At 47.5% G+C, this 24,444-nt stretch overlaps 1 protein-coding gene across 1 annotated transcript in view; it reads left to right on the top strand.

Moving 5' to 3' along the window:
• Positions 1-24,444, top strand: part of KLC4 (kinesin light chain 4) — a 52,749-nt gene that overhangs the window by 3,119 nt on the left and 25,186 nt on the right. Inside the window, exons 3-18 of the mRNA XM_006882144.1 lie at positions 201-431; positions 2,121-2,202; positions 2,783-2,993; positions 3,447-3,534; positions 5,362-5,463; positions 6,496-6,669; positions 7,001-7,100; positions 7,299-7,351; positions 7,555-7,622; positions 7,810-7,918; positions 8,052-8,192; positions 8,734-8,849; positions 9,219-9,282; positions 10,031-10,073; positions 11,961-12,106; positions 12,176-12,352. Of these exons, the coding sequence (XP_006882206.1) occupies positions 201-431; positions 2,121-2,202; positions 2,783-2,993; positions 3,447-3,534; positions 5,362-5,463; positions 6,496-6,669; positions 7,001-7,100; positions 7,299-7,351; positions 7,555-7,622; positions 7,810-7,918; positions 8,052-8,192; positions 8,734-8,849; positions 9,219-9,282; positions 10,031-10,073; positions 11,961-12,106; positions 12,176-12,352 (1,905 nt within the window). The remainder of the gene's footprint in view (positions 1-200; positions 432-2,120; positions 2,203-2,782; positions 2,994-3,446; positions 3,535-5,361; positions 5,464-6,495; positions 6,670-7,000; positions 7,101-7,298; positions 7,352-7,554; positions 7,623-7,809; positions 7,919-8,051; positions 8,193-8,733; positions 8,850-9,218; positions 9,283-10,030; positions 10,074-11,960; positions 12,107-12,175; positions 12,353-24,444) is intronic.

Raw genomic sequence — 24,444 nt, 5'->3', positions numbered from 1 at the left:
GGCGAAGCCCATGGTAGTGCCAGTGTGTGTGATAGGAAATTGCACTGAAGGTACATTTTGGAGGTAGAGCCATTGTTAATCGCAACCTGATCTGCACCCCTTCCTGTCTTGCCACCTCCCAGCAGGCTCCTTACCTCCTTGCCCCTGAGAACTCTGGTCCAGAGTCTGGAGTTCGCAGGATGCGTCCCCCCTCCCCCTAGGTGATGCTGGCTCTAGCCAACCACTTGAGCACAGTAGAGTCAGAGAAACAGAAGCTTCGGGCTCAGGTGCGGCGACTCTGCCAGGAGAACCAGTGGCTCCGGGATGAGCTGGCTGGCACCCAGCAACGGCTGCAGCGCAGTGAACAGGCCGTGGCTCAGCTGGAGGAGGAGAAGAAGCACCTGGAGTTCCTGGGACAGTTGCGGCAATATGACGAGGATGGGCACACCTCGGTGAGTGACGAGGCTGGTTGGGGGCAGGTATTACCACAAACATGGGGACAGTTGACCTTCACCTATGGAGGCCAGCAGCTCTGCTGACCTATCCCTAGATGGAGAATTCCTGTTTTCAGGCCTAAAAATCCAGATGACAGCAAGGGGAAAAGGATATTAATTCAGTCATCCAGCATTTTTTAATTAAGTGCTTATGCTGTGTTGGACCCTGGTGCACATTACAGGAGATGTTACCGTGAAGGCAGGCTTGGTCCCTGCTCTCACAATGATGGTTTTGTGAAAGGGTGCAGGTGAAACCATAGGGGTGGAAAGCTGGTGTGTGCCAGGGAAACTGAGAAAATGATCTGCGTAGGATGTAGATTGGTCAGGCTGGAGACAGACAGGGACATAAGTAATTCTAAAACAGAATCTCAACTACTACAATGAGAGAAAGCATAGCTGAGATGAGTAATAAAGTTTACTTTCAAAACATGAAAAAAATTGAACAGGCATTTATAGATACTGCCTTTAGAGTGTGAGAAAATGCATGCAGGGGAAATGGGAGGAACTATATAAGAGAATTCCTGTCCTCTTGAGCTTGTAATGTAGGTGTAAGGGCAAGGCTTACATGTGAGGACATGCATGTGACTATTCAAATAGCAAGTGCTCGTTGCTTGATGAGTAGGCTGGTCACTGTGGCAGGACTCCAAAGAGATATATTCTGGAGTATATTTAAAAGTCTGAGGAACCACAGAGGACGTAGGGCTCAGTGATGGATAGAGCTTTGAATGGATTTTCTACTTGAATGAGTTTGGGACTGGATTGAGTTTGGCAGGTGACCAGGGAAAGGGGGAAATCCCTGGGTAGTTTGAACAGTTAATGACTCAGCTTCTAACCAAAAGGTTAGAGGTTCAAACGTACTCAAGGCATCTTGGAAGAAAGGTCTTGTCTGGTGATCAGCTTCTGAAAAATTTGTCACTGAGAGTCTATGGGGTGCACTTGTACTCTGACGCACATGGGGTCACTATGGGTTGAAATCCACTTGTCAGCAGTTGGTTTTGTGTTTGGAAGAAGAGGGAGGAGCGTTCTTAACTGAGACACAGATAAGACTGCAGGGTTGGAAAGCTAGTGTGTCCCGGGGAAAGGGAGAGGATGATTTGCATAGGACACAGACTGGTCAAGCTGGCCAGGAGGGCTGGAAGTGTTTAAACAAAAGCTTCAATTCCTGCTCGGGGAAGAGCACATTTACCCAGTGTGAGGAAAGTAGGTTAGATAGTGAGAGTTGGAGGCTCTAAGTCTCCAGGTGGCAAATGATGGACACAGGACTGAGCTAGACACATGGGGGTACTTGCCAATAAGCTGAGACACACACTCCCTGCCCTCAGGAGAGCCAGGACAGACATATAATCAGTGTAAACACACGGGGATCAGCACAAGGATAATCAGCTATAATTACAAGAGTTGAGGAGGAGAGGAGCCTAGGGAATGAGGGTGGGTGGAAGGAAATTTTCTGCATGTGAAGGAAGAGAAGATTATGAGATACTGGCCTAAACATCTCTGGCTCTAACAAGGCTCAAATTTGCCAGGGCCAGGTGCTGGGACAGGGACAGAAATAAGGATCTTCTCGCTGGCCCCATCTGTCAGAGATTTCATGGCTCAGAGGGGTCCTTGTAAAGTGTATTGAGAGCTTTTTTGTGTTGTTGCTTCTAGGAGGAGAAGGAGGGTGATGCCAGCAAGGATTCCCTGGATGACCTCTTCCCCAATGAGGAGGAAGAGGACCCCAGCAATGGCTGTGAGTCGGCGTGTGGAGTTGGAATGTGACAAGGGATGATGGCAGGAGGCTGGTCCCAGCTGTGGCTTACCCTGTACATAGCATACTCACCATCAAGAAATAGGTTCTGCACTGCTCCTGAAGATGGAGCAGGGATCTAGGGTAGTACTTAGATTTCCTCAGGCTCTTTAGTCATCAGACACTTAATTCATGCTAGGCACTAGGAATACCAAGCTGAATAAGACATAGATCTTGCCATTAAGGAGTTCACAGTGTAGTGGGAGAATGACCTAGAAATGGAAATGGGCAGAGCATGATTGCCTTAAAGGAAAGAACCAGATCTTTCCTCTTTGTATGCCTGGTACACCCCCTGACTCATGTTTATGGAGTCAATGTTGAATGAATGAAGTGAACGAATGAACTCTTACAAAGGAGTGAACAAAAGAATAGCAGCTGAGGCAGGTCTTGAGTGTGAGGCACGGGTCAGGGTTGGGTGGAGCACAGGCTTGGGAAGAGGGCTTGGGGTTTGGGTGGGAAAAGCAGACAACAAAGGGGGGAGGAGGAAGTCTGAGTTTTCTGTTTATTTTCTGGGATGGTTCAGTGTCCCGTGGCCAGGGTACCCAGCCCGGTGGCTATGAAATCCCAGCGAGGTTGAGGACACTCCACAACCTGGTGATCCAGTACGCAGCGCAGGGTCGCTATGAGGTGGCTGTGCCGCTCTGCAAGCAGGCACTGGAGGACCTGGAGCGCACGTCTGGCCGGGGTCACCCTGATGTTGCCACCATGCTCAACATCCTTGCCTTGGTGTATCGGTGAGTGCTGCCCTCCTCCAACACCATGAAGCCTTCCTCCAGGTTTCCATCTTGACCCTCCATTGGTACAGGCTACCTCTCCTCCCTGCTGGGCCTCCCAGGTACCCTCAACTAAGGTGCTTTCTCATGTACCAAAACGCCTATGTTTCCCATATTTTGTCCTTGATCTCAGAGAATACTCATTTCTCAGGCACTTTGCTTCCTAGTCTATCTTTTGGGATAGTCTCTTTTTCTTGTTTCTGTCTCTTGTGTTCTGTAACCAGTGGCCCACTCTGGAGGTGGTAGTGCTTTGCATTCAAGTATGAGTGTTAGTGAACCCCTCTTAACTGCCACACCAGGCTTATCTCTTCTTTGGGGTCCTCAATCCCTAAATGTACTCCAGCCCTCGTAATGGGAGTGAGAGAACTTGGGAACAAAGTTCCAGGTAATCTTGTCATCTTTTTATTCTTCCAGGGACCAGAATAAGTATAAAGAAGCTGCCCACCTACTGAATGATGCCCTCAGCATCCGAGAGAGCACCCTGGGCCGGGACCACCCTGCTGTCAGTATCCCTTACCGTCTCTTCCCTCATCTCCACACTCTCTCTCTTATGCCATCCATCTGCTACTAGAGATGTACTCACTGTAGGTGCTCAGGAAAAAAGATGTTCGAACACTACTTTCCTTCACAGAACTAGTGATCATCAACTCTGGGAGACCCAAAGATTTCTTTTTTTTTCTCTTGTGTGTCATCGAGGATATTGCTCCTCCTTTTCCAGCAGAGCATCTGGTGGATTCGAACTGCTCTCCTTTGGGATTGCAGTGCAGCTTCTTACCACGAGGCCACCAGAGCTCCCTGCAATGATTTCTTTTTAATGATAGTATGTTCCTGAAATCATAGATAATGTAACCTGCCAACACATATCATTTCCGTAAGAGCCAATATGATATCTAGTTAATAATATAAAAGGAAAATAATTGACAAGAAAATAATATTGAGTACAATTGTGCTAGAAGATGTAAAGTAGGCTGAAGCTTATATATAATGGATACATTTGGATTTGGGAAAACAGCACGCAGAAGCCTATGCATATTAGAAATACTAGCAAAATGACGGAGGGCTGGCCTACAACATATGAGTTAGGACAAACCACAATTAGACACTTCTGTCTCTTTTTTATTTTTTTTTTTTAGCATCTTATTGTTAATAATATGTACTACAATTAAAATATATTTTTTGTTTATATATAGTGTTTCCCAACCATCAAAAGCAAATAAAAATCAGACTTATAAGATACTACTAATAAAAGGCAATAGTAATGAAAGCTTGAAAAAAGAAAAAGGTGTTTGATGTGCATCTGAACCAACTTATGGTGGAGTCTTGTAAGTCGGAAACTGCCTGTGCTAGACTGAAAGCTAGTGTTAGGATAAGTAACCATAGATTTATTTGTATATTATGAAAGCTAGAAATACCTATGTAGGGATAGCATACCAAGACAAATTACAGATTGTTAAAGTGAAGAAATGAGAAATAGGACATTTTTGTTTGTTTTTTGTTTTGTTTTTTTTATTTTGTGTGCGTGTACCGTCAAATCAGATCTGACTGGTACAGGAGGATATTGCGCCTCCTTCTCCGGCAGAGCATCTGGTGGATTTGAACCGTGTTCCTCTGGGATTGCGTGCAGCTTCTTGCCACTAGGCCACCAGAGCTCCCCTGAAATAGGACATTTTTAAAAAAGAGCTGACAGTGTGAAAATAATTTGTGTTACAACATGTGATAGGCAGGGGTGATGTATCCCAGAAACATAGCTCCCATCCTGATACCCACCAAATGTCAAAGCAGGCGCTCAGTGTTTGAATGTCTGGCAGGACGTTCAGAAGCTGGCAGAGCTGTCCCACACATGCAGAACATCTGTAGCGTTCTTGCTTTTACTAAGGTAATAGTGCCCAAGTCTTTATGTAACCAGAACACACCCCCAAAATAAATTTCCTAAAGTCCCCTTAGGGGATGATACTACACTCACAGAGAACTTCAACCTACAGCGAACAGCCATTTGCCAGTTGAGTCTGTGCCAAACTCATCCGGACCCCCGAGTGTCTAAGTAGAACTGTGCTCAATTTGGTGGTCATTGGCTGGTATGTGGAACTAGATAGCCAGGCTTTTCCCTAGGTGCTTCTGTGTAAACACAGACCTTCAGTCTTTTGATTAGCAGCTGGGCATGTTAACTGTTTGAGTTAGCCAGGACCCCCAAGAGAACCTCAGGCCCACCGCAGTCAGTCATATTCTCTTCCCTTGCCATGCAGTTGTGTATAGGGCCCCGCTGGGGATTAGATTCTTATATGTTCTTTGCAGGCATTGCTATCTGATGGGAACAAGCCTCTCTTTGTAGGTGGCTGCCACACTCAACAATCTGGCTGTGCTCTATGGAAAAAGGGGCAAATATAAGGAGGCAGAGCCGCTGTGCCAGCGGGCACTGGAGATTCGTGAAAAGGTGCACAGACACTCTTTCTCTTCTCCCCTTGTCCTTCACTTGTCCTTGATCTACCCTTTTTTCCCACCTCGTTTTTCTCCCATCTTTGCCTTGTTCCCTCTTCCATCATCCCCTTCCCTTTGCTCCCATTGCATGATACACACACACATTTATGTGTGTGTGTAATATGTGTAAAAAAGGCTACATAAGGACGGCCATACCTTTACTAGCTTCCCAGATGGGAACCGTCTCTGTCAGCAGCATAGCATCAGTAACAAAACCAGTTCTCAGGAGTTCAGACATGTCTTCCCTGTTCCCATATCTCTTTCTACTCAACATCAATATTACTACTTTATTGGATTCAAAATCTGATTCAAGAACTCACAGACCACACAGAACCATGTTGAAGAAGTTAAAAGGTTATAATCCAGGTTAGTAGCAGAATACATTCAGGACAGACAGCTTCTGAAATGTGCACGCAGATACCTCAGCCTTGAGCCTGATGGCTTTAGACCAGGATTACAGAGTTCTCAGTCTTGCCAGTATTGGCTCCCTCCCACCCTAGTCTTAGCCAGTCTTTCTAAGTTCTCAGTCTATGAATTATGCCCCCCCCCCATCCCCAGTTGCCAAACAAACTTGGGCAAAGGCTCTTAGCTCCATTTCCAGTGGTGTAGCAGTCCAAAGGTCCCATCTCACACTAGGTTTGGCCATGGCTGCTGCTGCTGTAGGTGTAGCTGGAGCAAGAATGTCTGGTCTTGGAGGGCATCCTACATTTTCCTGCTTCTTTTTTGAAGGGGCAAGGAAAGTCTAATTCTCCTGCTGCTGGATTGGTCACTTTAATGGCAAGACTAGCCTGTCCCCTTGTGGATTGGGAGATAGCCATTTATTTCCCTTTGGGACAGGCTAACATATCCCATTCACGTATTCCCACCCATCTACATAGCAAAGTCAAGCGATGGCTAGGAAAGTCATATTGAAAGATAAACTGCACAGCATATACACACACTTGTTTCTTGTGTACAATTGTTTGTTGGTTCCTTGGCTCCTCCCCAGGTCTTGGGCACTGACCACCCAGATGTGGCGAAGCAGCTAAACAACCTGGCCTTATTATGCCAGAACCAGGGCAAGTACGAGGCTGTGGAGCGCTACTACCGGCGGGCACTGGCCATCTATGAGGGGCAGCTAGGGCCAGACAACCCTAATGTAGCTCGGACCAAAAACAACCTGGTAAGAGAGGAAATGGCAAAATGGACAGGAGGAGGGCAATGGAGAGGTCAGCTGAGCCCTGGAATCAGAGCCCTTTCCTCCTTTATGCCTAACTCTGGGATTGCCTTTGGAGCTAAGGGTCTGCTTCATCCTGGTGGGAAAGTAGAAGTTCCATAGCCTTTTGAGTGGGGTGGGGTTGCCTCTGACCTGGTAGTTATAAAAAGAGGTGTGAGAAGGCTCTCTGGGAAAGTCGTAAAAAGACCAAGAAGTGGAAATCCCTGAGCCTGAAAAGACCCTGGCTAAAATAATCTCTGGTGCCTGTGTTTTTGCCTTCCTTGCCTCTGTTTGCCAGGCTTCCTGTTACCTGAAACAGGGCAAATATGCTGAAGCTGAGACACTGTACAAAGAGATCCTGACCCGTGCCCATGTGCAAGAGTTTGGGTCTGTGGATGGTGAGTGATGAAGGCCTGGGAAGGGGGCGACAGGGAGGGAAAGGAGTGTATGCCAAAGGTGGGTTGTGAGGCCACAGTGGTTCTCAGGGGAGCAGGACCCTTTTAGTCCAGGCCTGTTGGCCTCAGGGCCCTGGCCCCCCCCATACTCTCCAGATCAGTTCTCTAACCTGCCCACCCCACTCCATATATCACCTTCAGATGATCACAAGCCCATCTGGATGCATGCAGAGGAACGGGAGGAAATGAGCAAAGTGAGTTGGGGCACCCAGCCTGGGAGCCCAAAACTACCAGGGTCTCTGTCATATTCCTTGCACTAAGCAAGCTCTGGACTTCTGACACTAGTCACTAGTCCCATTTGCATGGTGCCTTCCCAGCCCAGCCTGTATCTTACCCCCATGCCAGCTGGTCCCCAGGATCTCTGTGCTCTCAGCTCTGGCTCACTGTCCTCTTGCAGGGCCGGCACCGTGATGGGACACCCTATGCTGAGTATGGGGGCTGGTACAAGGCCTGCAAAGTGAGCAGGTGAGCTGCCTGTGAGAAGCTGGCTTAGCCTCTGATGTCTAGTACCCTACATTCAATCCCTGGTCCCAGCCTCCTTAAATTTTCCCTTCTCCCCTTTGACCTTTTCTCAGCTTTAGTTCCATTCTCTTTATAATAATTCCATTTCTGAATGCACTGTTACTTCCTTCCCTGGTTTTGTCCTCCACAGCCCCACGGTGAACACTACTCTGAGGAACCTAGGGGCTCTGTACAGGCGCCAGGGAAAGCTGGAGGCAGCTGAGACCCTGGAGGAATGTGCCCTCCGTTCCCGGAAACAGGTTGGTGATGTAGAGAAAAAGGAGGTTGGGGAACGAAGGGCCCTGAGGACTGCGGGACGACTGAGGCTCCTTGTGAACTTCATCCTGAGAAGTTAACGTGTGGAGAGGCTCACTTCTTTCCATTTTCTTCCAGGGCACCGACCCTATCAGCCAGACCAAGGTGGCAGAGCTGCTTGGGGAAGGCGACAGTGGCAGGATCTCCCAGGAGGGCGCAGGGAGCAGTGTGAAATTTGAGGGAGGCGAAGAGGCCTCTGTGGCTGTGGAGTGGTCAGGGGTAAGTCTGATCATTATTTGATCTCTCCTGCCCACGTGTGTGTGTGTGTGTGTGTGTGTGTGTGTAATAAAACATCTGTCATTTTATAATTCAGTGACATTAATTATATTCATCATGTTGTTCAACCATCATTTCCAAATTTTTCTATCATGCGTAACAGAAACTCAATGTTCCTGAAATAATAAGTGTATCTCTCCTGCTCCCTCCCATCCATCTTTAACTAATAACCACTAATAAACTCTGGTTCTTAATAAACAAGTTAGTAAACACTTGCTCCCCCACCAACTCTTGCTGATGGTGGTGAGAGGCTCTTCTCTAGGCCTTTGTGGGGTCTGAGGGCATCTGGTCCCACTAGACCACCTAGCTCCATCCCTATCAAGGTTCTCCCTGGGAGTGAGCTTTTGACAGCATCTTTGTTTTCAATCACTGAGCTTTGTGAGGGAAGTTCTGCAGAATAAATGGCAGATGTAGACTCAGAAGCCAGTCTGCATGGCGTCTCATTAGCTTCTTCTGTTCTCTATTCTGTCCCCCTGTCCCCCAGGATGGAAGTGGGACCCTGCAGAGGAGTGGCTCGCTGGGCAAAATCAGAGATGTGCTTCGCAGAAGCAGTGAGCTTCTGGTGAGGAAGCTCCAGGGGAATGAGCCCCGACCTTCCAGGTAACATGATTAAATTGTGATGTGGTAAAACAGGCAGATAAACCCTTGCCTCTAGCTTCTTTTGACCTCATCTCTGGAGAAAAACCTTGGAAAGAAACATGGAGGAGGTCAAAGGAATGGAGTTGGAGGGAGAATTTGATTAGAATGGGTGTCCCCAGGGGGGAATGAGGGTGGAGAGAGGGAGAGTGAGAGTGAGAGAGGGAAAAGGGGAGACAGAGGGAGAGAGTGTGCGAGTGTGTGTGTAAAAGCAATGGTGGATAGGCAGCAATTTGAGAACAAGGCCTCAAGCGTGATTACAGTGCTAAAGAGGCCTTGAAACTTTAGGGTCACTCAAAGAGAGGATGTCAGTGATTTCTTTTTTTGTTGCAGCAGCAACATGAAACGTGCAGCCTCCTTAAACTATCTGAACCAGCCCAATGCAGTACCCCTTCAGGTGAGAGCCTTGCCCTCTGACAGCAAGCAATCAGGTTGTTAGGGTGGGGAAAGAGAGAGCCCACTGAGGCGAAGAAGATTCAAAGAGTCATGTAGGAATCTGGCAGACAGCTTTAGGGAGTTGTGATTATCAAGGGACAGTTTGGGGCCAGAGTTAGTAGCAAATCACTTAATCATGAGAACAGGAACTGCTAAACTGGTACATGGAATCAAGACTAATTCAAGAGTGATTTGGAGGCATTGATTGCTCTTCTGTTGCCTCACCTTAGGAATTTAGTAGTGAGAAGGGGAAACGGGGGCAATCAGTTATCTTTGCTGAAGAGAATACTAATGGTATTTTTAATAGGAAATGACCGCTTGTATAAACACATTCATTGAGTTCAACTCATGGTCATTGATTAAGTGGCTTTTCAGAAGCTGTAAATTGTATGTGAGGGGAGAGCCCATCCCTCTCTCAAGAAATAGCTGGTGAATTCGAACTGCCATCTTTTGGGTTGGCCACTATGTCACCAAAGCTGCCTAATTAATTGATTGTTGTATGCTATAGAGTCAGAACTGACTCACAGCTGACCCGCTAGCAGGTTTCATGCTGTAAATAGCAGCAGGTATTTAAGGCCCAGAGCTTAGACCTAGAATTCTAGGCTTGGTTCTAGGTCCAGAGATATTTTGCAGCCATGAGATGGCTAAAGTCCAGGGAACAGTATTTGGAGGTTGAGGTCTCTGGGCTGATGAGGTGTTATCTGTTTCAGGGATCTCGAGGCCTCAGTGCCAGTACCATGGACTTGTCTTCACGTAGCTGACACTCAACCTAAACAGCCTCCTCCCCAGATCTGCTGGGTCCTCACAGCATTCCCCATTGCTTGTGGCTCCAGGGAGTGCAGTTTAATGGGGGATTGCTGTTGCCGCTAGGGTCTCAGCCCCCTCCTCAGGAATCCCCCTCAGGAAGGACCCTCTGGACACTATCTCCACTCTATGGTCCTAACAGCGAACTCTGAGACCTCAATGATGTGCAAGAAGCAGTTATACACCTCAGAGATGCTGCCTGCTGCTGGCTTCTCTATCAGAGGGTTTAGGGGCTGGCCAGCCAAGTCACCTCGCCCTGGCCTCTCCTATACTCCTGCTGCCTCACTTCAGGTCCATATATTTCACTTTTCTTAAAAATAAAAGAATCAGGTAATCATTCTGCTACTTGAGTTCTGATTAAAGTGGGTAGAAGGAAAGGGCTTGGATGAACTGTACCCCCTCCGCCAAATATCTGTTGTAAATCTAACCTCTATGTCTGTGGTTATAACCCCATTTGGAATAGGTTGTCTTTGTTATGTTAAGGAGATAGGATTAGTGCAGGATGTGTTTTAAGTCAGTCTCTTCAGATATAAAAGAGATTAAAAAAGCAATGGAGAGAAGAGAGAAGCAGAGACACTGCATGAGCACCCAGGAACAGAAGCTCAAAAGAGACAAAGACTGTCCTCCAGAGCTCACACACAAAGTTTTCCTCTAGAGCCAGCACTCCGAATTCGGACTTCTAGCCTCCTCACCTGTGAGAAAATAAATATGATCAAAGTCATCCACTTGTGTTAATTCTGTTATAGCAGCTCTAGGTCACTTGGACATCTTCACTTAAGGGAGAAGGGCAGTGATGGTTGGGGCATGAGGAGGCGTGTTGATTCTTGGATGTCTCCTCTTCCTTACCCTGTTTATATCCTCTCCACCGTGGTCTTCAGGAAGGCAGCTGGGGGTGGGGGAGGAGGCCCACAACTGAAGGAGAAGGTGCTGTGGACTGGGCTGTTGGGGACATGTGGTAGCCATGTGGCAGGACCCTGGAGTCCTGGCGCCACTGCTCCAGGCTCCGTGGTTGCCCCTCCTCCTCCCAGCTGCTTGGGGGAAGGGAGGTCTCTGAAGGCCTGGGGGGCCCTCTGGAACCAGAGGGGGCTGAAGAGGCACTCTCCATCCCCTCTCAGCATATCCTGGAGGCATGAGCAGCAGCTGGGGCCCATCTTCTAAAGCTTGACTCCTCTTGACCCGCCTCCTACACCCCTTGCTGCTTTCACAACAAAGAAAGAATGTGGGGGTGGTGGCGCTGGGGGTGTGGGGGGGTGCCTGGAACAAGGGCTGTGCTCTGCCTCCCCACAGCTGGGGACTTGGCCATGCCCTGACACAGCCCCAGACAGCCGGGAGATGGACTTGGGATGCATTTGTCAGTTTTAACAGCCTTAGCCTGGTGATCAGAGCCCGGTCTGCATCTACCTTTGGGTTCAGATTGGTCCAGAGCCAAATCTGAGCCAAGTCACGCACTCCTCCTCTCCTCCTCCAGGCTGCAGCTGTCCGGGGACTCCACACCACCTCTGGACACCCCGCTGTCCTAGGTCACCCCCTCTCCTTCCAGAGGAGGACAGAGCTCACCCTTTCCCTTCTCTTCCTTCTGGCCCACTCCCACGCCCATCCCAGCCCCATTCTCGAGAGTTCTTGGGAAACTGATGGTGGAACCCCCTAGGAAGGCCCAGGACCAGAATGAATCATCTTCCCCAACGGTCAAGTAAAATCACAAAAATCACTCTGGTTCCCTCGGGTCTCCTGCAGAGTGCAAGCGGTGGGAGAAGCCTGCACTCCCCAACATCGCTTAGGTCCCTGGTATCTCTGGAGTCCCCCTACCTCCCTCCTTCTGCTCCCTATCTCTCTCAGATCCCTCCTCCACGCCAACAGCGAGCTCCTCCTTTACCGCAGCGGGGAGGGGGCGTCCAGGGGGCGGGGCGCCGCGCGCAGGCCGGCGAGGAGGGGGCGTCGCTGGGCGGAGCTTTAGGGTGGCGGCGGCGCGCGGGGACTCGGGGGTGCCGGGAGCGCGCGGCTAGGGCTCCGGACGCCTCCGGCTCGAACTCGGGCTCCGGCTGCGGCTGCAGCGGCTCCCGCGCTCCGGTGCGCTCAGCCTCTCGGGCCGGCCGCGGAGCGTAGTCCACGCGCTCTCCGTGCGCCCTCGGTCGTCCTCCTGGAGCCCGCTGCGATGCGAGCTGCGCGCGGAGCCCGAGGCAGCCCGCCTAGGCTGCCTTTTCTTAGCGTCCTGCTACTGCTGCTGGGCGGTGAGTTCCGTCGTTCTGGGGAAGCGGGGCTTGCGAAGCGCGGGAGCCCCGCAGGCAAACGAGGCGCTCGGGAAGGAGGGTGGATTTAGGCTGCAGGGCAGAGAAAGAAATCCTGGAGTGGAGAGGCTTGTCCGGGGAACGAGGGGCCAGGAACCCGGCTAGGCTCCTATGGATTCGATCTGGGCCCCTTCTCCGGCGCCGGTGGAGACGCTTTTCCAGCCTCCACAAGAGTTTACCTGGTTTGGCCAGAGAGTTTGTTTGGCATTTGCCGGAGTTACAGGCTTCGGGCCCAGATGGACAGTTTCTTTTGGGAGGAGATAGTACTACCCACCGTGGCGAGTGGCTGGGTGGTAAGAGAGACGGTCCCCCAGGCTCAGCCCAGGTAAAGGAGGCACAGTTGGGCCGGATGCCGGACAGACCTGGGGCGCACAAAGCTCTGAATCTTTGTTACCTACGCCGGCCCAGCGCTCCCGGCTTCCTGACTCCAAGTTCCTGGGCAAAGCTAGGATCCTGAACAGCCCTGCTTGTGAGGGAAGAGGGGGAAAAGAGGAATTAGGGACCTCTCCACCTCCTTTAGCTTCTGGGCTCGAAACCCTGAGTCCAATCCCTGCCTTGGCCGAATTAGGGGAGTGGGAGTCCCAGGCTGTCGAGGTACTAATGTGTGAAGGCTGCTGCCAAAATCGGGCATGGCCGGCCTGCAAAGGTGCGGACGGGGTTTGTTCTGCTGGTTCCTGGATTTACATCCTGTCTGTCCTCGTGGAAGAAAGAAAATCTCTCTGGGCAGAAAGAGTTCATTCTGTCTTTTCTTGGAGGGCCTCCGCATTTTGATGAGGGTGTGGCCTGCATCCCCAGGGCAGACAGAAGCGCTCCCCTTCAATACCCCCCAACCTGTATTTCCTAGTTTGGTCACACCTGAGAGTCACCACGGAGCTGTGGAAGGGACACACAGGAAAAACACCAAGCTATCATCTGCACACACCTCAGCTGCCTGGATTGAAAATCTACTCTTACCCCCCAAACACACAAGATCTTTGGTGGTGACCCTCATAGAAGCTCCCTCTTGGACAGCTGTGCCAGGAGACCTCATCCTAGTTTCTTTTGGCCTCTCCTTTGAGAAGTGGCCGTTGGGCTGGGGGGGGGGGTGCACTAGAAATGGCCTTTTCTTGCGCCTCCCAGGCCGGCCTGCCAGCTGTGGAGTGGTTTTGGTAACTGATGGAATCAACTTTTCCCCCACCCCTGCGGTATAAGGAGAGGTAGTTGTAAACTGGGACAGAGAGGTAAGCACGAGTTTCAGGGATTTCTAGGAGGTGTTTCTGGAGCTGCCCTGTGTTCCTTCTGATGTGTAGAGTGGTTATTGCTCCTGGCAGAATGCACATCTGCTTCCAGAGGAAGTATGGATGTTTCTTGTGCTGCCAGGATCTGGGGCCCAGCCTGGGCTCACCAGCACCCCCCCCCCCGGGTTGCCTGCTTGGGTTTAGGGGTTCTGGTTGTCCCATACAGCTGCCTTTTTTCTGTTGGCCATTCTAGAGTCCACGGTAAATTTCTAATGGAGTTGTGGCTCTTGTTCAACAAATGCTAAATTCCGAAATTCCTTCCGTGAGAAGATGGCTCTGATGTTAATCAATGTTAATCCGGTAACGGGTGTTTAGCTGTGGGGGAAGTTAGGGCAGGCTGAGGGCTTGGGACTGGAGGTCTGGAATCTCCTCCAGGGGGATGTGTGTGGGGGTGTTGAGGGAGATGTCTTGTGCTCAACAGAAACAATTTAATGAGAGCCTTAAATCAGTTCCACCAAATGTGTCTTGTTGTGGAACCTGGCCATGTGCTGTAAACAATTTCAGCTGAGGCGCCTGCTGTCTTCTGGTGGAATCCGGGACTCGACCCACCCCTGGACAGCATGACTTCAGGGGGCAACGATTTTTTAATAGATCACAGTAGAGTTTTCCATCTTGTTGTTTAACTGCATCATTAGCTAGAGTTGTAGTGAGACCCTGCTGTTAATAAGGCTGGAGTAAGAGACCTAGGCTGGTTAGGTTTGTGGAGGAGACCAGTTTGAAGTTCGGGTAATTATGCTGTAAATGGCTGAGTAACTTTCCAAACTTTAAGATCCGTATTGTGATAAATATGGTAAAGGAGGAGGATGAGAGGGCTTAATGTTTGAAACCTGGAGATCTTAACTCCAACTGCTTGAATAGCTATTGATGGTCACTGCCAGCCCCCTCCCCCTCCCTGGGTTTTTCCCTCTCCCAGGATTTATTTCTTTGGGGAAATTGAGTTGTCACATTGTGGGATAGCTGACCTGCAGATCCCCCAAGGCTCTGTAGCCTATAATTTAGTTGCTCTTATCAGTGATGAGTTTTCTCAGACATTGAGGAGGATAGTGGGAGGGCAGGGGTAGTCTCCTGGTACTTCATTTGCCAAAACTCTACTTGCAGCGTGATGCACCCTGTCTCAGAAACCTCGGTGTCTCCACATGGCCTACAGGTTAGAAGTAGTCAACTCCTGGTGTTTAGGGTGGCAAGATGGAGAGAGCTTGATGAGGGGACATGAACTATTTGGCAAAGAAGTAACTCAGACTCATTCAGAGCAGATATCTTGATCCGTTTGCCTCCTGTGAAAAGGTGCTCCCTGGAGTTGTGTGTCACATGCAGTGAAGTATATAAAGGGCCTGTTTCTATTCTTGCCTCCCTTTTAGAATGTTTCCATCACACTTGACCAGCTTTCCAGTCATTCCCAACAATGAACATTGCCCACCTTGTTTCTGTCAGAACTTTCCATTCTCATTACAAATGAAGACATACCTGGGAGTTCCTGGGTGGTACTAATAGTTAAACACTTGGCTGCTGACTGCAAGTTTGGAGGTTAAAGTCTACTCAGAGGCCTGAGTAGAAAGAAATGCCTGGTGACCTAGGAAGTACACAGTTCTGTTTTGATGCGCAGGGATTGCCAGGAGTGGAAGTGAACTTGATAGCCACTTTGTGGGTTTTTGGGTTTTTTTTTTTCTTTAAAGACACTCAGTGGTTTTTTTTTTTTGTGTGTGTGTGAGACAGAATTGTCTAGGTAGTGGGGGTTAGTTTTCTCTGGTCATTCCTTCCTTTTAAGTTAGCCCCCTTGTGTGTCTTGCCACCCCCTTTTCCATCCTTAGCATTTGAGGTCCTTTGCACGCTTTCCAGATTCTTTGGGTTTGAAGTTGCCTGTTCTTCTGAATCAAAGGGTCATACCTTCCTATCCTATTTCTGACCTTTTTGGGTTCCCCCCAGCAGAGTTTTCATGTGACGGGTCTGGCTTTCCCCATGAATTCTCCGCCTTTTACAGTAACATAGCACATCAGACTCTGTAGAAATCTTTAATAATGTTCATTATCAATTTTAATGGTAGAAGAAGACGTGGTATAGTTGTAGATGTTCCTTGTATTATGTGAATACCAATAACAACATGATGAAGGATGTGTAGTTGGAATATAAGGCATGATAGAATTTTGCAAGACCAACAACTTACTCACTTATTCAACTTATTTCTCCACCTCCTCAGCAAATATAAATAAAATAGCAGTTGTATGTGTGGACCTTGCTGGGCGGAATATATAGGAATTGAGTAGATTACGTCTGTGGAAAGAGACGAGGGTGAAGCACCATAGCATCAATCAGAACAAGGCCAGGGCCTGATTGTGAAACGGACCATCAGTTGTTCAGATGCAAGTTCAGGTGGAAGCTGAAGAAAATGAAAACATCCACGAGAGCAAAGTGTGACCTTGCGTATATCCCACCTGAATTTAGAGACCATTTCCATGGTCAATTTGATGCACTGAACATTAATGACATTGATTAGACAAGCATGACATCAAGAATATCAGACATAAAGAAAGCAGAATGTCATTAAAACAACAGCAAAACGAGGAGAGCAATGAGGGTCCAAATGGATGCTAGAAGAGGTTCTGAAAATTGTTCTTGGATGCAGAGCAAAGCACATGGAAGAAATGATGAAATAAAGCTGAGCAAAATATTAAAAGGTAGTTTGAGAAGAAAAAATTTAAAAAACAAACCCACTGCCCTCGAGTTGATTGTGGCTCACAGAAACCTTGGAGGACACAGTCAAGCTGCCCATAGCATGTCCGAGTCTAGAAATCTTTATAGGAGCAAATTGCATCATATTTCTCCTGTGGAGCATCTTGTGGGTTCAAGCTACTAATGTTTTGGTTAGTAGCCGAATGCATTAGCCATAGTGCCACCAAAATGCCTTTGAAAAGACAAAGTAAGGTATAATAAAATGCACAAAGACCTGGAGTTAGACAACCAAAAAAGAAAGAACATAGAAACAAAGGAATGAGCACTTCTCAAGCTGGAAGGACCAAAGGAAAAAATGTCAGGCTTAGAATTGCAAAGTGAAGGGTTCTGTGGGCAAAATATTAGACAACATGGGAACATGACAAGAAGATGAAACGAATACACAGTGACATTGTTCCAAAAAAGAGTTGGATGATGGGCAACCTTTTCAGAAGATAGTAGATGATGAACTCAACATATGGAAGCGATCACTCTAGTTTGCCCCAAAGGCATTGATGAAAAACAAAGCTCCAGCAATTGATGGAATACCAGTTTTGAGAATGTTTTAACAGGTACTTGAAATGCTTAAAGTGCTAACTTGTCTATGACAAGAAATGTGGAAGAGTTCTCCACCTGGCCAACCTAGGAGATAATCCAACAGAATGTGGAAATTATAGAGCAATATCACATGTACATAAAATTTAATGAAGATAATTTCAAAAGATAATTGCAGTGGGACTGCCAAATGTTCAATATCGAGTCAGAAAGGGATGTTGAACAAAATTTACATGTCAGATTCTTAGCTGAAAACACCAGAAAGGAGTTTACCTGAGAGAGTTTTAGTGACTGAGCAGAGATACTCAACTGTGCATCATAATAAACTGTAGATGACATTGTGAAGAATGGGACTTTCAGAATGCTTAATTGTGATCATGAGAAACCTGGATACATACCATAAGATAGTTATTCAAACAGAACAAGGGGATAAAAGTTAGGTGTAGTTTAAAGTCGGGAAAAGTGTGTGTCAGGGTTGAATCTTTCACCCATATTTATGTCCACTGAGTAATAAAAAGCTCTTCTTATGAAGAAGAATGCAGCATTAGGATTTGAGGAAGAGTCTTTAACAGTCTATAATATGCAGATTGCACAACCTTGCTTGTTGAAGGTAAGGAGGGCTTAAAGCATTTACTGATGAAAGTCAAAGACTACACCTCAGCATGGATTATATTTCAACATAAAGAAACAAAAATCTTCACACCTGGACCAATAAGCAATACCATGGTAAAAGGAGATTACCCTTGTAAAAGATTTCTTTATACTTGGTTCCCCAGTCAACACCCAAGGTAGCAACAGTGAAGAATCAAATGATGTATTATGTTGGAAAATCTGCTGCAGAAGACATCTTTAAATGGTTCCAAAGCCAAGAGGTCATTTTGAGGCTTGGCATTTTGTCAGACTCATGCCAACTGGTCTTATATGCATCCGGATAGTGGACAATGAATAAAGATCAAAGAAAAGTAGATACTTGGCATTATGGTCTTGGCAAAGAATATTGACTGTACTGTGGACTACCAGAGAATGAACAAGTCTGTTTTCTAAGAAGTACATCCAGAATGGTCCTTAGATGCAAGGATGATAAGACTGCATCTCATGGACGTGTTATCGGGAGAGATCAGTTCTTGGACATCATGCTTCATAAGAGGGTGAGAAACAAAAGAGGAAGTTCTTCAATCAGATGAACTGAGATAGTGGCTACAAAAATGAGCTCAAATATAGTAAGATGGTGAGGGTGGTGGATCACAGGACATTGTTTTGTTCTGTTGTTCATAGAGTGCTATGAGTTGCACCTGACTTGATGCCACCTAACAACAGCAACAATAAAGTTCTATGCAATCTTTTTACATTGAATTACAGTATTAATTACAACATTATTAGTAACTGAAACACCAGAAAATTTTATTAAGTCAGTGACTGAGAAAGCCAAAAAATTTATGCTTGTCATGTATGCAAACAAGAACATATTATTCAAAATGTCGTCCCATTTGGATCATAATGAGAGCTCTGGCTAGACCACGCTTTTGGATTTTTTGTGTGTTTTTTTTAAAATTTTAATTTCTTTTTTTTGTGCGTGTACCATCAAATCGGATCAGACTGGTACAGGAGGAGAGTGACCCTCCTTCTTCAGCAGAGCATCTGGTGGATTTGAACCATATACCTCTGGGATTGCAGTGCAGCTTCTTGCTCCTAGGCCACCAGAGCTCCCTTAGACCACGTTTTTGTTGTGTACTGTTGAGTCAGAACTGATCCATAGCTGACCCTGCAGTGAATTTTCAGAGGGAGTAAATCTCATGGGAGGAGATTGCCCATCTTTTTTCCATCGAGTAGCTGGTGGATTTGAACTGCGTATCTTTGTGTTTGCAGCACAGTTCTTTACAACTAAGCCACCAGAGCTTCCTGGAACACATTAGAAGGTTCAAAAAGTAAATTATCGTAGCATCTTAATGGCTCAATAGTTATATTGACACAGGGAATTTGGGCTTTTGAGAAATGTTTTTGTTCTAACTACAGAGATTTAAAAAATTAAATATAAATCAATTTCTGCTGAAATACTATACAGATTTTATAGACAGTGTCACCTCCTCTGACAGTGGCAGCCAGTGTGGTCGCTACTCCCTGTAGGAGGTGGGGGGAATGCTTTCATGGTGACACCACTACCTCTACAGGAAGTTGACCTTCCCTTAGACGCCTGCAGCTTATAAATAAGTGTTGAGATTGTTCTCAGTGAACTTCACCAGAGACCTGTCGCTACAAAGTTAATTCCGGCCCCTCCATGTGTTACAAAGTAGAACTGCCCCATAGGCTTTCCCAGGCGGTAATCTTCACAGAAGAGGATCGCCAGGCCTTTCTTCTAAACCACCAACTTTTTGGTTAGCACCTAAGCTATAGATTGATTATTGGCAGCTTTACCCTCAAAATAAGTTTCACTGACAAGCAGCAGGGGTTCCCAGCAACCCCTAGGAGCACAGATTAGATTCAGAATCTGCATTTAAACAAGATCCTTAATAGATTGTGGCATGGCCTGGAGTTCTAGAGGCCTAGGGAGCAGTTTTGCTCTGTTATATAGGTTCTCTGTGAGTTAAAAAATGTACTTGGTAATAACACCCAGCAGCAATGATGAACTTTGTTCAGTGCGGTGTGTAACCACTTTGGGTAGGCACTGACTGTGTGGCTCAAGGTTTGCAGTATTGGTGGTGATGCTTAGTCCTCTTAGAGCCTCAGATTTTCCTGGAGGAGAGTCTTTCTTGTTTTAGAATGAAAGCCAGTTGGAGAAATTGGATTTGTTAGGCAGAAATTTGGTCCACGGACGACTTTTCAGGAATATGTTTGGTTCATGAAAAGAGACCCGTCTCAGCTGGCCTTTGACAGTTGTAGCGTTTGCTGGTCTTTTGAAGCATTTTGTATTTTGGAGTGAGGATGTATTTGTGAGTTTGTGTTTCAGCCAATGCAGCTTCTGTGAGACTTGTCTGGGATAGAGAGAGGTTGGCCGGTTCAGATGCTAATATTTGAGCCAACAGCATTCTGGGGCCAGAGACTCAGTCTTTGGTGTTTTTCTGATGGAAGAAAGGTTCATTAAGGAGGGTTGGGTGTCCTTGGCTTGTGTCCCTCAGCCTCCCTCTGCTCCCCAACCTTAGCAGCATGCTGCTTTGCTGCTGTGCCCCTGGCACCAGCCCTGGCCTGAGCCTCTTGGTGGGGTTATGGGCTTGGGGCCATGGCTCCGGGGCTGGCTCCAGCCCTCCCTTGAACTGCTGGCCCGCCTCTCCATTGCCTCCTGTTCTGCCCGCCTCCATCCACCCAGTCCTTTTCCCTGAGGGTGTGGGGGCTCCTCACTGTGGCTGGGGTAGAGTCCTGTCTTGGGGTTTTCTGAGTCCACTGCCGAGTGCACAGTCAGGCCCCCGCCAAGCCCCCAGCACTTTGGTGGAGCTGGGGGAGTAGCTGCCACAGCTAATCAGCGGTTTGAGGAAGCCCTCTGTCACTTTTTCCATCTCTGCATTTGAGGCCATTTTCCTTACAGTAATGCTCCCCAAACAGCAGTAGGGCAGGAAGGAAGCTTTGTTTGAAAGGTTGACGGTCACAGGCGCATTCCCTCTCTTGCTACTTAGTTTGGGATTGCCAAACTGTTATCTCCCGTGTGTGCACTAACGGAGGTGTGTATTGAATGACTGCAAGGCGAATGGGACCTAAATTGACTGTGTATCCTGGGAGTTGTATGTAGGTTTCTGTTCAATGTGTGTGGTTGTTGGCTGCTGTCAGGTCGGTCCTTGGCTCAAGGTCATAGATCAGGCACAGAGGAGTGGATGCACCTGGGCCTGTGCCATCTCCACGATCAACGGGGGCTGGACCATTTGTGAGCCGTTGGGTTTTCATTAGTTTAAGTGTTTTAGAAGATCTACAGACCTTTCTTCCTCATCTGTCTCATTCTGAGAACTGTTGAAGCATCACAGCAGAACACAGGTTTCCACTGACAGGGAGTGGATGTGCAGGAGTGCACTGACCAGGAAGTGAACCCTAGCCTCTGTCCTGGGAGGTAAGAGTTCTGTCTTATTACTGCTTTTTGAAGGGAGCCCTAGTGGCCTACTGGGTAAGGAGTTAAAGGCAGGTGGCTTGAACCCACCAGCTGTTCTGGAGGAGAAATAGGAACACTCTCCTCCCTGAAAACTGTCTGGAGGATGATGCTTGATGACAATGAGTTGTTTTTGTTGAACTGCCTTTTATTAAATTTAAGATATGCACACGGTCGCTTCGATGTGTGTGTAACTTTGGAAGATGAGGTCCTGATTCATGGTAAAAGGATTGTATTAGAAAGATGTAGATTCTTGTGTCTGAAAAGTGTGGTACAGACACCAACTTTAGAGATGTTACAAACCTACCCCTCAGAATCTTGGGGAGAGGGGTCAGAAAATGTATTGATTTTTCCCGTTATTAGATTGTGTTTTTTTGTTTTGTTTTTTGAATCACTAAAACAGTCACATAGTTCAGATTTTAAGAACACTGCATTTTTTTGCTTTTTTTTGTTGTTGTTGTGTGCTGTCAAATCAGATCTGAATGGCACAGGAGGAGATTGCCCCCTCCTTCTCCAGTGGAGAATCTAGTGGATTTGAACTGCATGCCTTTGGGATTGCAGTGCAGCTTCTTGCCACCAGACCACCAGAGCTCCCTGGGAAACTGCATTTTAAAGATCTTTCTAGGAGGTTTTTACACGTACTCAAGTTTGGGAACCACTTGATGAGCCAGTGAGGAGGAATTTTAATTTGAAAGAGTTGTGGTGATTTGAGATACTAGTATTACTATCCAGGGGATTAGGAGGAAGTCAGTTGAAAATGCCTGAGTGTCTTCCGTGGGTGTAGCTGTCAGAGGCGGGAGGTGGGAGAAGGGAAGGCGGTGAAGTGGAGAGAGATGTGAATCAGATGAAGAATAATGAGAAACACCATTTGGAAAAGTGCTAAATCGAAGGAGAGTGCTTTCCAGACTGTGTGGGACAGTAAGTACGTGCTGCAGGAGCAAAGTACAAGTGGGAGCACTTGAGAGAGAAAGCAGAGGCCGCCTTGTTAGTAAGTGGAGGCAGTGATGACCACCTGCGTATGAAGTCGAGGCATTGGACTGTCACAGGCGTTACACCAGCGTGGTGGCATCGATTCCAACTCCTGGTGACTCCCAGTGTGCAGAGCAGAACTGCTGTGTAAGGGGTTTAAGGCTGTGATCTTTGGAAGCAAATTGCTAGATTGTCTTCTTAGAACATCTATAGGTAGATTTAGCTCATCATCTTTTTTCTTGATAATTGAATGCTTAACCATTTGCTCTGCCCAGGGGCTCTAGACATTGGGCTAAGAGTCTGAAAGCTTGTGTGCTTCTTTTCTGAAAATGACACATCAGTTCCTGATAAAGGAAGAGACGAGAAACTTTATTTAGTCCCATGTCATCTGCTTTGTAGTGGCCTAGTCCGAGGCTCAGTCCCTGTCTAGCCACATGTCCCTGTAGTCTTTCTGAACTTCAGTTTCCTCATTTGCACAGTTCAGATGCAGCTGATACCTGCCTTGGTTGTACCATTAAGTGGTAGTGTAGCACTCTTCAGCTGTAGAGATGGGCGGGATAGGAAAACAGCCGTTCTGGATGTCCCTGCTTTCTCATTCCAGACTCTTTTTCTCCCTTTAATGTGTAATTTTTCTTTCCCATCCTTTGTCTAATTTTTTTTTTTTAGGACTCAACAAAGTTCCTTTAGACTGGCAGCTTTTGAAATGGTTTCTTCATTATAAAGAGCAGATTTTCTAAATGGGTTTCAGTATTACAACAACAACTCAGCAATGTGGGCACAGCTTCTCTGCCCTTGCAGGGAGGGCCCCTCGTGCCCTCTGTGTCTGTAGCAGATTCTCTGGAGGGTGGTCAGTGCTGTGTCGGGACCACCATCACCCGGCATGGTGGTGTGGTTCTGGGGAGTGGGTAGTATGGTACAGTGTGCTGCTGGCAGCCTGTGTAGACTTATAATTCCCAAAGGAAGGCCTTCTGTCGTCACTGGATGGCTGTAGGGGTTTCCCTACTCAACGACTCTGTGATTTATGGAACTTTCATCAACACTGGGAGAGGTTCCTGAGGTGCTATGTGGTCAGAGTTGGAAGGCCCTCATAGGGAGGCTGAGGAGGCCAGCGCGGTCAAGTCCACCCTAGAATATACTGCCTGTTTTCCAGGAGGCACCCTGCCCCCCCCCATCCTGGGGCTAGTGTTTGGGGGACAGTGAGGAGAATGTCTACATTTATGGCTGCCCTAATGTACTCTTGGGGTCTGAGCATCAGCTTGTTCTCTTGGTGACTTTGTGCAGATTAGATTAGGCACCACTTTCCTGGGTGGATGCAGCCTTGTGCACCAGAACTTTGTGCTAGTGAGACACGGGTGAGATATATATATGTGTTGTTGTTGTTATGCGCCGCGGAGTCGCTTGCAACTCATAGCGACATTATGTACAACAGCCCTAAACTCTACTCTGTCCTGTGCCAGTCACACTGTCTCTGACACTCCCATCCCGATTATCCTAGTCACTGAATCAATCCACCTCATAGAAGGCCTTCCTCTCCTGCGTTGTCCCTCCACCCTCCCAAGCATGATGTCCTTCTCCAAGGACCGGTCTCTCCTCACAACATGTCCAAAGTATGTTAGACGAAGCCTCAGAATCCTTGCCTCCAAGGAGCCACCTGGTTTAACCCTTTCCAGGATGAATCTGTTTGTTTTCCTAGCAGTCCATGGTACTCTCAGTACACTTCTCCAGCACCACAGCTCAAAGGCATCAATTCTCCTTCTATCCTCCTTGGTCATTGTCCAACTCTCTGATGCATAACAAGTGATTGCAAAGACCATGGCCTGTATCAAATGCACCTTAGTCTCCAGAGAGACACCATTGCTCTTCAGTACTTTGGAGAGGTCCTTAGCAGCAGACTTTCCCATGGCAATGCGCCTTTTAATTTCCTGGCTACTGGTGCCAAGAGTGTTGACTGTGGAGCCAAGCAAACTAAAGCTGTGAACAATCTCAATCTCTTTACCATCCATCCTGATGCTGCCAGTTGACCCGAGAATCTTTGTCTTCTTGACATTGAGCCTCAGTGCATATTGGAGGCTGCAATCCTTGACCCTCTGCAGCAGGTGCTTCAGGTCCTCTTCAGTTTCAGCAAGCAGGGTTGTGTCATCTGCATAGTGCAGATTGTTGATAGATCGTCCACCAATCTTGACCCCACATCCCGAATAATCTGTTCAGCATACAGGCTGAAAAGGTATGGAGATAGGATGCATCCCTGGCGTATGCCCTTCCCAATTTTGAACCATGCAGTGTTCCCTTGCTCTGTTCTGACGACTGCCTCCTGGTCCAAGTATAGGTTTCGCATTAGAATGATCAAGTGTTCTGGGATTCCTATTCTTCTCAGAGATATATATATTTGCCACGCATAGAAAATTCTGTTTCTGACTAGATTTGGATTTGGAGGTAGAAGCTCTCAGAGAGGACAGGCTCCG

Source organism: Elephantulus edwardii, unplaced genomic scaffold, assembly GCF_000299155.1.
Source record: "Elephantulus edwardii isolate Elephantulus edwardi_28Jun2011 unplaced genomic scaffold, EleEdw1.0 scaffold00017, whole genome shotgun sequence".
Lineage (NCBI taxonomy): Eukaryota > Metazoa > Chordata > Mammalia > Macroscelidea > Macroscelididae > Elephantulus > Elephantulus edwardii.
Note: the sequence above shows the minus strand (reverse complement) of the source record. Positions and strands in the feature narration are given on the sequence as shown.